Source organism: Globicephala melas, chromosome 1 (genome assembly GCF_963455315.2).
Source record: "Globicephala melas chromosome 1, mGloMel1.2, whole genome shotgun sequence".
Taxonomy (NCBI): domain Eukaryota; kingdom Metazoa; phylum Chordata; class Mammalia; order Artiodactyla; family Delphinidae; genus Globicephala; species Globicephala melas.
The window spans coordinates 53,694,620-53,706,865 of record NC_083314.1 but is presented as its reverse complement, the minus strand read 5'-3'; the positions used below and the strand labels follow the sequence as shown (position 1 = coordinate 53,706,865).

Sequence of the window (12,246 nt, the reverse complement as noted above, 5' to 3'; positions counted from 1 at the left end):
TTTTTCTTATTCATAATGTCTTCTTTTATATAAGTAAAACCAGTGCAAAGCTTGAAACTTACAAATACCAAAAATTTTAAAGTAATTACAAAGAAATATGAATTTTTTCATAATACATTTATACCAATGGCAGTATTTACATTTAAAATTACTTTTAAAGGATAATAGAATAGTATTTTCTGGACATTGTCTATAGACATACGTGTCTATTGCTCTAAGACAGAGTATGTGCCCAGTAAATATTAGTTAAATACATTTCAGAACCAACTTTTGATTCCCTATGAGTGTAATCTGTCAAATGTAATATATTCCTTACTATCTTTATATGAACACACTGAGCATAGTAAGGTGAACAGCCCTACTGACATTAGTTACCACACTCACTCTATTACATCTCAGTGATTGCAGAGTCTATTTAGATACGGCAAACCACTTGACCTCATATTAAATGGAAACAAACTGCTTTATTTTTTAGCTCCTATTTGCAGTTTCATCATTTCTTCCCTTTGTCAAGCTAAGAGCTATCACTTCTTGCTGCTGTCATTGAACCTATCTATTGAAATTTCCCTTCCCTTTATAATTTGAAGAGACACAAACCAGACAACTAAGATTACAGGGGTTGTATATAAAAAAGTCAATAGACATGAAGTAATCCAAGAAGCTGGCCATTTGTGAATGTATGAGCTTTAGTCATTAATTTAATAGCATTTACTTTGTTCTAAAGCCTTTTTATTTTTCATTTCAGCCTTGGTTACTGACTACGTTTTAGCCATATGAGACTGCCACAGGTTAAATTCTGTATAGGTGAAGTGTAAGCATAATATCAAACTATTATGAACACTAGATTTAACTCAGATAAAGGGGGAAAAAATCAAAATAGTACATGTGTACAACTGCTCCTAGAGTAACAGCCATTCTTACCTAAGTTTTAAATGTCTGATGTTAGCAATATATAGGCAGATTACCACATCTAAGACAAATAATGGTACACTGAAGTTGCCTTTGTCAAATATTTATATTATAAAACACTTCACCAGATTGTTTTCTGTATACTGATATCATAGTTATTTCTAAGTTGCAGTAAACTGCAGTCCTACTAAATTCACACTAGTGACAAGATGGACAGAGACTTTGATTTTACTTGAAGGAAACCAGAATGTCACCCCCAAATATGCCTCTTTGACATACAAATTATTTTGAGCTGAAGGCAACTAAAAGGCAGCAAATGAAGAAAAAGCTCTCTCCATCCTTCCCCTCTTTCTGCCTAAAAGCAGGGTATAAATGCTCTTTACTGGACACTCTAGACTCTTAAAAGCCCACAGATGGCACTAGAGGAATCTGCAAACAAATTAGTTCCCTCTGTATATTTACCTTCCCACAGCTTGCTGTCCTTGGAAGCCTAAAACTGCTTTCCTCTGTCCTGTCTTTATTCTACGGATTATTGTTGTTTGTTAAAGATGCAATGTAAGCCAGAGTTCTAAGCCACCTCTCTGAGTTACTCACTTCCCTGCATTTCTCCCATGTATATATGAAATATAAATATTAATAAACTTCTGTTTTTCTTTTGTTATAGGGATCCCAGCCAAAATCTCAGAAAAGTAGATGGAAAAGGATTTTTCCTCCCCTACATAACCTCCTGATTAAGTCAAAAGTGCAAGAAACAGTGAATAAAGAGATTACATTTAAGAACATATTTTTTTCAAATTTTAAAAGGTTCAAAACTTCCCTCTCAACCCCACAAAATGTGCACCCTACTTACTGGCAGCCCAGTGACTCACTTCTATATCAAAGTGAGATGGTCCTCCAGCAAGAGTAAGAGTAGGCTTCCTTTTAAGAACTCAGCTTTGCAGGTTAATTATTAACATGAAATATCAATATTTTAGATGTTAAAGACCTCAATCCCAATTTTCACTATAAACTTTGTTCACCAAAAATTACTACAACAACTTGGAGAGAAAAAAAGATACTTTATTTGTTCTTGGTTCTCTAAGCTAGAGTCTCCCTATCACTGTGCAGCAGGTAAAACAAATTAAGTTAAACATGTGATTAATCCCCTCTGTCCTTAGGACAGTTGATTATAAGGTGGTTCTCTAACCCAGCCCTCACTCAACTGTTCCAAGAACAGAAGGAATAAATGTCTTGGTACAAATGCAACCCATTCACAGCACACTATGACAACTTATTGGTTAGGAAACTATAGACTAAATGGGTTTTTTTTAACCTTATTTTCTTTGATTCATGAACTATAAAAAATAAATAATGATGGTCTTCTCCTAAAGCATTAAAATGATAAATATTTCCTATTAGAAGTAAATTTCTTCTACTGGAAGTAAATATCTTCTTTGTAAAGCTCTTAACCTAAGACAGTGTCCCCAAAGTGCTGTCTCAGACTAGCAGCATCAGTATCTCCTGAGAATGTTAGAAATTCTTGGCCCCAGCACAGACTACTGCATCAGAAACTCTGGGAGTGGGCTCAGCAACCTGTGTTTTAACAAGCCCTCCAGCTATGTCTGAGGCCTACCAAAGTTTGAGAACCATTGTCCTTAGGCATGTTGGTAAATCTGAAACAGTAAGAATATTGCCTAACATTTACTTAGTAGTTACAGTGTGCCACACAAAATGCTAAAAAATTTCAAATAAGTTCTCATTTCATCTCATTTTAAAAGGATGAATTGAAACTACTGCTAATTAGGCTAGATAGCTGAAATAAATAAAATTATTTTTTTAAACTACATGAGATTTCACTCATTCAAATTGGTCTTCTTTGTCCCCATTCCAAATTAGTAATTTTACTATAAAGATTTACAAAGGTCTTCCCCTATAGAGGTATTCTCTTCTCTATCATTCAACACGTGTGAATAATTACATTCCCTTATTTCTCCTCCACATGTTTTATCCAGAGAAGCTGCAAACCAAGCTTTATCTTCCCCCTAAACTGAAGCACGTACAATGATAGCCAGCCTTTAACAACAATTACTACTTCTACCACAAACTTTAGCAAGACATTATGAAAGACAGGATTTTGAACACAATGAAGTAACAGCAAAAAGTATATTAATGGCACTTCCTATCTTAAAAATCAAGTAGAGAAATAATAATCTATAGAAATTCAGAAGAAAAAACTTAAAAGAACCACTTCAAATACTTCCAGGAACCTGAAAGTCATAGCCTAAAGTGAACTCCCTCTTTAGTCAACTCCCTCAGCATTTTATCAGATCCCCACAAGCATTTATTATTTATTTTTTACCTTGCATTTTAGTTTATTCTACAACTGAGTCAACAAACAGGAGAGTCCATTAGATATCAGGTAAACTACCCAGTGTTACAAGTACAAAGATGAAAAAGAATTCCCTGCCAAAGGTGCAATTACCTCTCTGACCACCGTCTCCATAGCACCCCCGCCCCCGCCACTTGCTCTCTATTCTCACAACCCTTCATTCTTGTCCTCTACAAAGGTGATTCCACCACTTCTGCCTCTTTCTCAGACCTCTCCTATCTTTATTTCCTTCAGTATGCAGTTTAAATTCCACGGTTCATAAGTTTAATCATTTTCGTCATCTAATATCTTCTTCTTTCACAGTCAAACATGAACACTAACCACCCTTTCTACCTGTCACTCTGAGATGACATATGGAAAAAGCATAAACTCTTAAGAGAAGAACTCCTTTATCTCCTTGTCACTAAATATACAAACATGCCTGCCTTTGAACCCATTCTCTGCTCCTTCCCTCCTATTATGGAGGAGGAAGTGTCCTCCCTTCTAATGAAAGCAAAAAGTCTTACTTTGCTTTGGATTCAATCCTGCACATGATCTAATTCTACAAATTATCTCATGTTTCCTCATTGGTTTTCATGGCAATAAAGTCTCCTACTTTTCATTTTCATCTGAGAACCTTCTTGATCTGCTTTATGGGTTCCTCCTCGCCTACCTGATCTTTAAATGTTGGAGCTCTATGAGTCTACAACCATGATGTCAATTATAAACTGTACAAATTCCCATATTCATAGACCTCTTCTCTGTACAACCAAAGAGCCTATGCATAATCTCCCATGTGCCTCCTTACCTTTAAACCTACTCTTCTTCCAGTATCCCTATCTCTGTAAATAACACCAATATTTTTCAGCCGAGCTCCTCAAGCTTAAAGCCTGGAAGCTATCTTCCTCTCCTTCAAGGACAACACCCATCAATCATCAAGTTTTGTCTACCTTAGTCTCCAAATATTTTTTTAAATATTTATTTATTTATGGCTGCATCAGGTCTTAGCTGCAGCACGTGGGATCTTTCATTGCAGTACGCAGGCTCTTTGCTGTGGCGCATGGGCTTCTCTCTAGTTGTGGCATGTATGCTCAGTAGTTGTGGTGCATGGGCTTTCTAATTGTGGCATTTGGGCTCTCTAGTTGTGGTACGCAGGCTCAGCAGTTGTGGTGCATGGGCTTAGTTGTCCCGGGGCATGTACGATCTTAGCTCCCTGATCAGGGATGAACCCGCATCCCCTGCGTCCGAAGGAAGGATTCTTAACCAATGGACCACCAGGGAAGTCCCAAGTCCCCAAATATTTTTTAAATACTTCTTCACCTAAGCCCCACTGACCTTACCCTAGTACAGGTCACAGGCCATCATCATGTACTGATGCTATGCCTGGCCAGTTTCAACAATCACCTATATATTGGATCTCCCTACTTCCTATTCTTGCTTCTTTCAAATCCATTCTCCATGTTGTACCCACTAGATGCTTTCATAGCCCTTACAACACTTTATTCTATATATTGGCTTATAGGTTTGCCTTTCCACTATTCTGTGTATCACTCTTATTTGTACTCTCAGCACTTAAAATATCTGTTATGAATAGGTACAATTTTAAAAAATTAAAACAAAAACAATATCCTAGAAAAATACAGGTGAACATATACATATAACTGATCTCAGGATTACAGAAAATTTTTCTTGATTAAAAAAAAGAAAAGAAAAACTAGAGCTTAGTTTTAAAACTAAGAAGAGCATACGGCAACGACCTCCCGATGAAGCCTATTCCACTTCTACACACTGCTGACTACAAAGATCTTCCTTATATTAACCTTAAAATGTGGCTTCCAGCCGTTAGTCCTACTTTTATCTCTTGGTACCAAACAGAACCATTCTACTTCCTCTTTTACTTTGATTATTTGAAGAGAGTCATAGGTTAACAAACTCTACTCTTCTCCAGGTAAATAATTTTATCATGAATAAAAGGCAGCATTCTAATTCTAAGCCTTTGTTGTAGGCATCTGTTTTATGTTCTGATTAGTGACAAACTTACTAGTCTACTAAAATCTCAAATGCTAGCCTAACTAACACTTTCTTTGTGGTAATAAGCGTAAAATGATTTGAGTTTATGGTTTCACTATGTACTACTGACAAGCCTCAGCATAAGCAAGGGCAAAGGAAAATAAACAGGAAAAATAAGAGGAATTGAGATGAGAAGAGGAAAAAGATAGGAAAGAGGCTATGGGGAAGGGAGAGGATGTAGCAATTTCTAACGCTTAAACTTAGACTGTGTGTATTTCATCTTTAGCCTGTATCTTGAATTGTCACAGAAGTAGGAAACTCATTAACACATGCTGACAATCTTGGACGCTTCTATTTTAAGTTGTTAACATTAACTTATTTTTCTGTCATGTGTCATTGGTGATTTACAGACTTCTTTTTTAGCCTAGGGATACTTTCTTCAAAGGAATACTTATCAGAAAGCAAATATGTAAAAGCAGGTTAAGGTAGACAACTGCTAGAGCCCCGCCTGCTCTGGGTCCTCCCAGAGCATGCAGCATGTTTTCCATTCATTCATGCATTCATTCAACAACTATTTACTAATGGGCACCTACCATGTGCCAGGCATGGAGATGCAGCGGGAAGTAAGGCAGATAAGACGCCCTCCCTGATGAAGCTTCAAGCCTAGAACACAATTTTTTAAATTACTGCTTTAAAAAACTGGTCCTGGGCCAAATTCTGAAGAAAAAAAAATCCTTTCCTCTGCACTCCCACTCCTCCCATTTCTCATCAACCCCAGATGGCCCGATAACTCTTTAGACAATAACAGAAATATCTTCTGACAAAAAGAGAAGTGCATAAGTCATCCTAAAAATCATACATCCTTACCAAGTAGTTAATTACCTGGAGACAACCTATTTTTAAGTACAAATTTAAAACTCACAGCATTCTACAATAAAGCATATATTAAAAGGTACCCTAAACCTGGATCAGCACTGACTATCATTATAAACTGAAGTTTAGTAAAAAAAACAATCCTTATAACTGGCTACTGCAAAAAAAATAAATATTTAACTTGAATACTTTCAAACTATGGCAAAAGTGACACTGGAACGTCATATCTATATTAAATTAAAAATAAAAAATTTTCATTATCGAGGCCAAGTTAGACAAGACAGTAATAAGGATACAAAGTATCAGAAACTCAAAAGAATTACTTCTTTTGTTTGTCTCAAAAGTAAAGTGCTTTCAGAAACTTTTCCCAAGGTTTCAACAGATCCAGAAGGGACAAAAGAACAGCAGAACACAGGGCCCAGAATGCCTTAGTTCAAATCTTAGTTCTGTCATTTACTAGCACTGTGTTGATCTTGGACAAGTTAGAAAATTTCTCTCTACCTCAATTGCTCATCTGTAGAATGAGATTAACAGCAATGCCTTACTCCACAGTAAAGATTAAATGAGTTAGTGAAATACTTACAAGGTCATGTAAAATACTTACAATGGTGTCTGAAGAAAAGTAATCAAACACTACATTACCAGCAGCAAAAAAATGCCACAATATATAATCATTTTCTTCTTATGAATTTACTAATGCCTGATGTAAGTCTATTTCAAGAGTTTGAGAAAATATAAGCAAAACTGTTAAGATAATCTGTAAACTACAGAGGGAGTGTATAACAATTTTAACCAAAACAATCTAGGTATGCAACGTTCAAACCAAGAATTCAACAGCCATTGCTACTCAGTATTCAGTAAGTTTAAACAATACAGTTTCATTCCTCTCTGGTGGTCATGAATACCTAATTCAAGAAAAAAATGCAAAATGTTCCATTACTGCTATGTGTAAGAAAAGTTCTCTATCCTTTCTATTATTTGGTGACGTTAACCTAGGACCATCTAGTATTTATGAGAATGAACTTCACTATAAGCCACTGATTTCCATACCTTGTCTATTGTCTATTAGTTGAGACATTGTCAAAGTAAACAAATGCTGCCACCTTGTGGACTCATGAGTATGGTGTTAAATAACCCAAAGTGATCCATAAGCAAAGGAAGACAAATTTTAAAAGTGAAAGTTTCCGGTTCAGCTTTTTCTCTCAGTGAGATTCTCACTGCAATAAATGACCAATACTAAATACATGTCATGCCATTTTACAGTAAGAATAATTTATTTTACAATGTAATGAAATAATGCACCAAATTCAACATTATTTGTCATCTCTAACAAGTCTTCACCCCTCTTTCCAAAAGAAATTCATTAAATGTCCTAATTTGCAAGGAATTAAAAGTCTTTAAAATGAATTTATTATCAATGATGTGTCTGAATGTGAGAAACTAGAAAAAGCAAAAAATCACCAGGATTGTGAAAGTTTCAAAGTCCCTTCAATACTATGGATACTATGTTCCTCTGCTGCTGCCTACTATAGTCCTTCAAGCGTTCTGCCTGATAAACTTCCTGAATTGGAAATTTTTCCTTCAGAAATGTTAATTCAATGTAAATAGGAGAAAAGAATGGATGTCAACATGAAGATGAAAAAACTAAAGGTACCTTTAAATTTTTTATTTTGCTTGACATATTTTGATATAACTAATCTCACCTTCAGTAAGTTATTTTTCTAAACTGAAATCTTGTCTTCCTATAACAGTAAATGTCTGCCTCAGAAAACATAGCACTCTGATATAAATGTCTTTATATGATCAAGGTTTACTTATTTTTTAAAAAACAAAATTACATTATATCAAGCTAAAATGGCTTTCAGGAATGAAGAATAGCTAGCTCTTACTCTTTTTTGAATACCTAGAGATGTATAACCAATCCTACATTTTCTAACTAGAAATGCTGCTTTTGTAATATGAAGTTAAGAAGGAAATTTTTATTTTGTTTTTGGTTTTTTGTTCACTTTTAAATGGAGAAGAAAATACAATATAGGATGAATTCACAATGGTCAGGGACATTAATTGTTATTACAACAGAGTTCTAATCTGCATTACATTTCAGTTGGGTAGAGCCATATAATTATAAGTGTATACATACCAGATCAGTATTATTTCTTCTATAAAGGCACTGAAATAAAATTGAGAGGTCTCCTGAATCCAAGCATCAAAGCTGGCCTGTTCATGATTACACTCCTAGCCTCTCCCACACTAGGTAGTCAATGAATTTTTGTTAAATAGGTTAATTACTAATTTAATTAATTAGTTAAACAAAACCCACAATTTACTGCATTTTAAAACTTTAATCACTCCAGTGCCTGATTAGGAAAACTTACACTGCCAACATATAGAAAAATAAATAAATGTATGATTTTTGTCTTGTTACCAAGTTAAACAACAAGCTTGAATACAATAAAAGATTTAATGCAATAGTCTCTTTAGCTAATGGCCTGAAGTTCAAGATCAATATTCATATACATAAATAAAAATCTCAGTCATGAAAATGGAAAAGCACATGTAGTTTCAGTAATTTTTAAAAAGCTAAAAATTGTCAAATTCCTGATACACATCAAAAACATTTTTTTTAAGGCTTCTTCATTCTGTCTAGAAAATTTGAACATGGATTAGCAATTTGATGATTCCAAGGGACTACTGCTAATTGTGTTAGAGGTGATAAAGCCCCGTGGTTATACAATATCCATATTTTAAGACATAGAGATTCTTAAGAATCTACAGTTGAAATGACGTAATACCTGGGATTTGCTTCAAAATACTTAAGCAAAGAAATTAGGAATGAAGAGTATAAACAAAGCAAGTATAGCAAAATTTGGATCACTGATGAGTCTGGGAGATGACTGTATAAAGGATTATATTCTTTCCATCTTTATGTATATTAGAAAATTTATTTAAAAATTTTAAAGAATGGTCAAGATGATGAAGATAAAAATAATATAAATTAATAACAAAAAGATAACTAGAAAACCCCAATATTTGAAAACTAATGTCTCAGTAATCCATGAGTCAAAATAAAATGAAATTTGAAATTTAAAAGATTTTTGAAATGACTGAAAATGAAAAATATCATATCCTTGATATAATAACAATAAACAATCTAAAAAGAAAATTACAGAAACAATTTCATTTACACGAGCATCAAAAAAATATTTAGGAATTAACAAAGGAGGTGACTTGTACAATGAGAAGTACTAAACACTGCTGAAAGAAACTAAGATATAAATGAAAACATACCCCATGTTCATGGACTGGAAGGCTGAATACTGTTGTCAAATACTACCCAAAGTGATCTACAGATTTAATGCAATTCCTATCAAAATCCCAATGACTATTTTTTTCAGAAATAGAAAAGCCCATCCTAAAATTCACACGGACTTCCAAAGGACCTGAACTCATACTTCCTGATTTCAAAACTTACTACAAAGCTACAGTAATCAAAAAACATAGATAAAAACAGACATATACACCAATGGAATAGAAGAGAGAACACAGAAATAAACCCTTGCATATGTGGTCAAAGGATTTTTGACAAGAGTGCCAAGACCATTCACTGGAGAAAGGACAGCTTTTTCAAAAAATGGTTCTGAGAAAACTAGATATTCACACGCAAAAGAATGAATTTAGATCCTTACCTAAAACTATATACAAAAATTAATTCAAAATGGATCAAAAACCTAAATCTAAAACCATAAAACTCTTTTCACAACTTGGGATTTGGCAATGATTTCCTGGATGTGACACCACAGGCACAAGCAACAAAAGAAAAAATAGACAAATAAGACTTCATAAAAATTTTTAAACTGTATGCATTGACAACAGACAATATCAAGAGTAAAAAGGCAACCCACAGAATGAGAGAAAATATTTATAAATCTGATAAAGGATTAATATTCAGAATATATAGAAAGCTCCTGAAACCAACAATAAAAAACAAACTCAATTTAAAAATGGACAAAGGACTTGAAAAGACATTTTCCCGAAGAAGATATACAAATGACCAATAAGCATGTGAAAAGACATTTAACATCAGTAATCATTAGAGAAATTCAAATCAAATCTAGGCAATCAAACCTAACCTCATACCCAGCAGAATGGCTACAATCAAAAAACCAAAATAAATACTGGCAAAGATGTGGAGAAATTGGAACCCTTAGGCTCTGCTGGTAGAAATGCAAAATGGTATAGCCCTGGTGGAAAATAGTATGGCAGTTCCTCAAAAAATTAAAAATAGAATGACTATTTGATCCAGCAATTCCATTTCTGGGTATATACCCAAAAGAATCGCAAGCAAGGTCTCAAAGAGATAGTCTTGCCCATGTTCACAGTAGCATTATTCACAGTAGCTAAAACATGGAAGCAACACAAGTATCCATTGACAGACAGATGACCAAAATGTGTTATATACATGCAATGGAATGTTATTCAGCCCTTTAGGAAGGAAATCCTGACATATGCTATAGCATGGATGTACACTGATGACACCACACTAGTGAAATAAGCCAGTCACAAAAAGACAAATATTGCACCATTCCACTTATATGAGATACTTGCAATAGGCAGAATCATAGACAAAGAAAGTAGAATGGTGGTTGCCAGGACTAGGGGCAAGAGGGAACAAGGAGTTGTTGTTTAATGGGTACTGAGTTTCAGTTTTACAAGATGTCAAGTATTAAAGAGATGGATGGTGATGACAGTTGCACAGTATTATGAATGCATTTAATACCACTGAACAGTTATTAAGATGGTAAATTTTATGTCATGTGTATTTTACCAGAATAAAAAAAAATTTGGAAAAAAGACAAGATATCAATCATATCAAAATTTGTGAGATGCAGTTAATGCAACACTTGGAGGGAAATTTATAACACAAATTATCTATATTAGAAAAGAAGAAAGGTTTCGACTCAATCACTTCAGTTTCTCCCTTAAGAAACTAGAAAGATAAGAGCAAATTACTCCTAAAGAAAGCAGAAAATGGGAAATAATAAAGTTAAGAGTAGAAATCAATGAAACAGAGAACAGAAAAATAGACAGTATCAATAAACCAGGAGCTGGTTCTTTGAGAAGATAAATAAAATTGAAAACTTCTAAGCCAGACTATTAAGTATAAAAAAAAAAGGGAAACAAATTTCTGAAATCAAGGATGAGAAAGGAAAAATCATTACAGAATCTAAAGAAATCAAAAGGATAATAAAGGAATACTATAAACACTTGTATGCCAGTAAATTCAATAACCTAGATGAAATGGACAAATTCCTTGAAAGGCACAAACTAAAAATAATGCTCAATCAAGAAGAAATGGATAACCTGATTAGCCTTACATCTCTCCTAAAAATTGGATTTGTATTTAAAAATCTTCCCTCAAAGAAAACTCAAGACCAAGATGGCTTCACTGGGGAATTGTACAAAATATGTAAGGAAGAACTAACACCAATTCTTTACAAACTCTTCTAAAAAACTAAAGAGGAGAGAGCATTTATTAGGAGAGCACATCTTGTCATTAAAACCACACAAAAGAATTACAAGAAAACAAACTGCAGCCCTATGAGGCAGATACTAACAATCATTACATTTTAGAGATAAATTGAGGACTAAAGAGATTTAGAAACTTGCCTAAGACCGCAGAGCTAAAAATTGGCAGGCAAGCTGGATTTCACAACAGAGGCTCTTAACCATAACACTATAACTGTTTCTCTAATTCAATTAAATTCTAGACACTCTTGCAAAAGAAAATAGTAAGAAAATAGTATGCTGCCCCATACTTACCTAGAAACTATGCTGGAACCATTATAGAGATCACTAGCATATGATAATGTAGCCAAAGGTCGTACTGAATTATATCGAGTAAACTTGGACAAGCATTCCTGAAATTCATCCAACTGGCTTGCAGTTCGACTGTCATCTATATGAAGAAAACAAAACAAAATAAATGAATTGAACTGAAACATAAGTCAAACAGCAATATCCACAGACTAAAAACTATATACTAAACACAAACAACAACTCTTCAAGAGTACTTAGAGAGGACTAACATACACAAATTATTGAGCTGA

At 34.1% G+C, this 12,246-nt stretch overlaps 1 protein-coding gene across 8 annotated transcripts in view; it reads right to left on the bottom strand.

The window, feature by feature from the left end:
* Nucleotides 1-12,246, bottom strand: part of COP1 (COP1 E3 ubiquitin ligase) — a 278,313-nt gene that overhangs the window by 134,843 nt on the left and 131,224 nt on the right. For all 8 annotated transcript variants that reach the window (XM_070043911.1, XM_060296028.2, XM_030875399.3 and 5 more), the window contains one exon: nt 11,960-12,095. In XM_070043911.1, the coding sequence (XP_069900012.1) occupies nt 11,960-12,095 (136 nt within the window). The remainder of the gene's footprint in view (nt 1-11,959; nt 12,096-12,246) is intronic.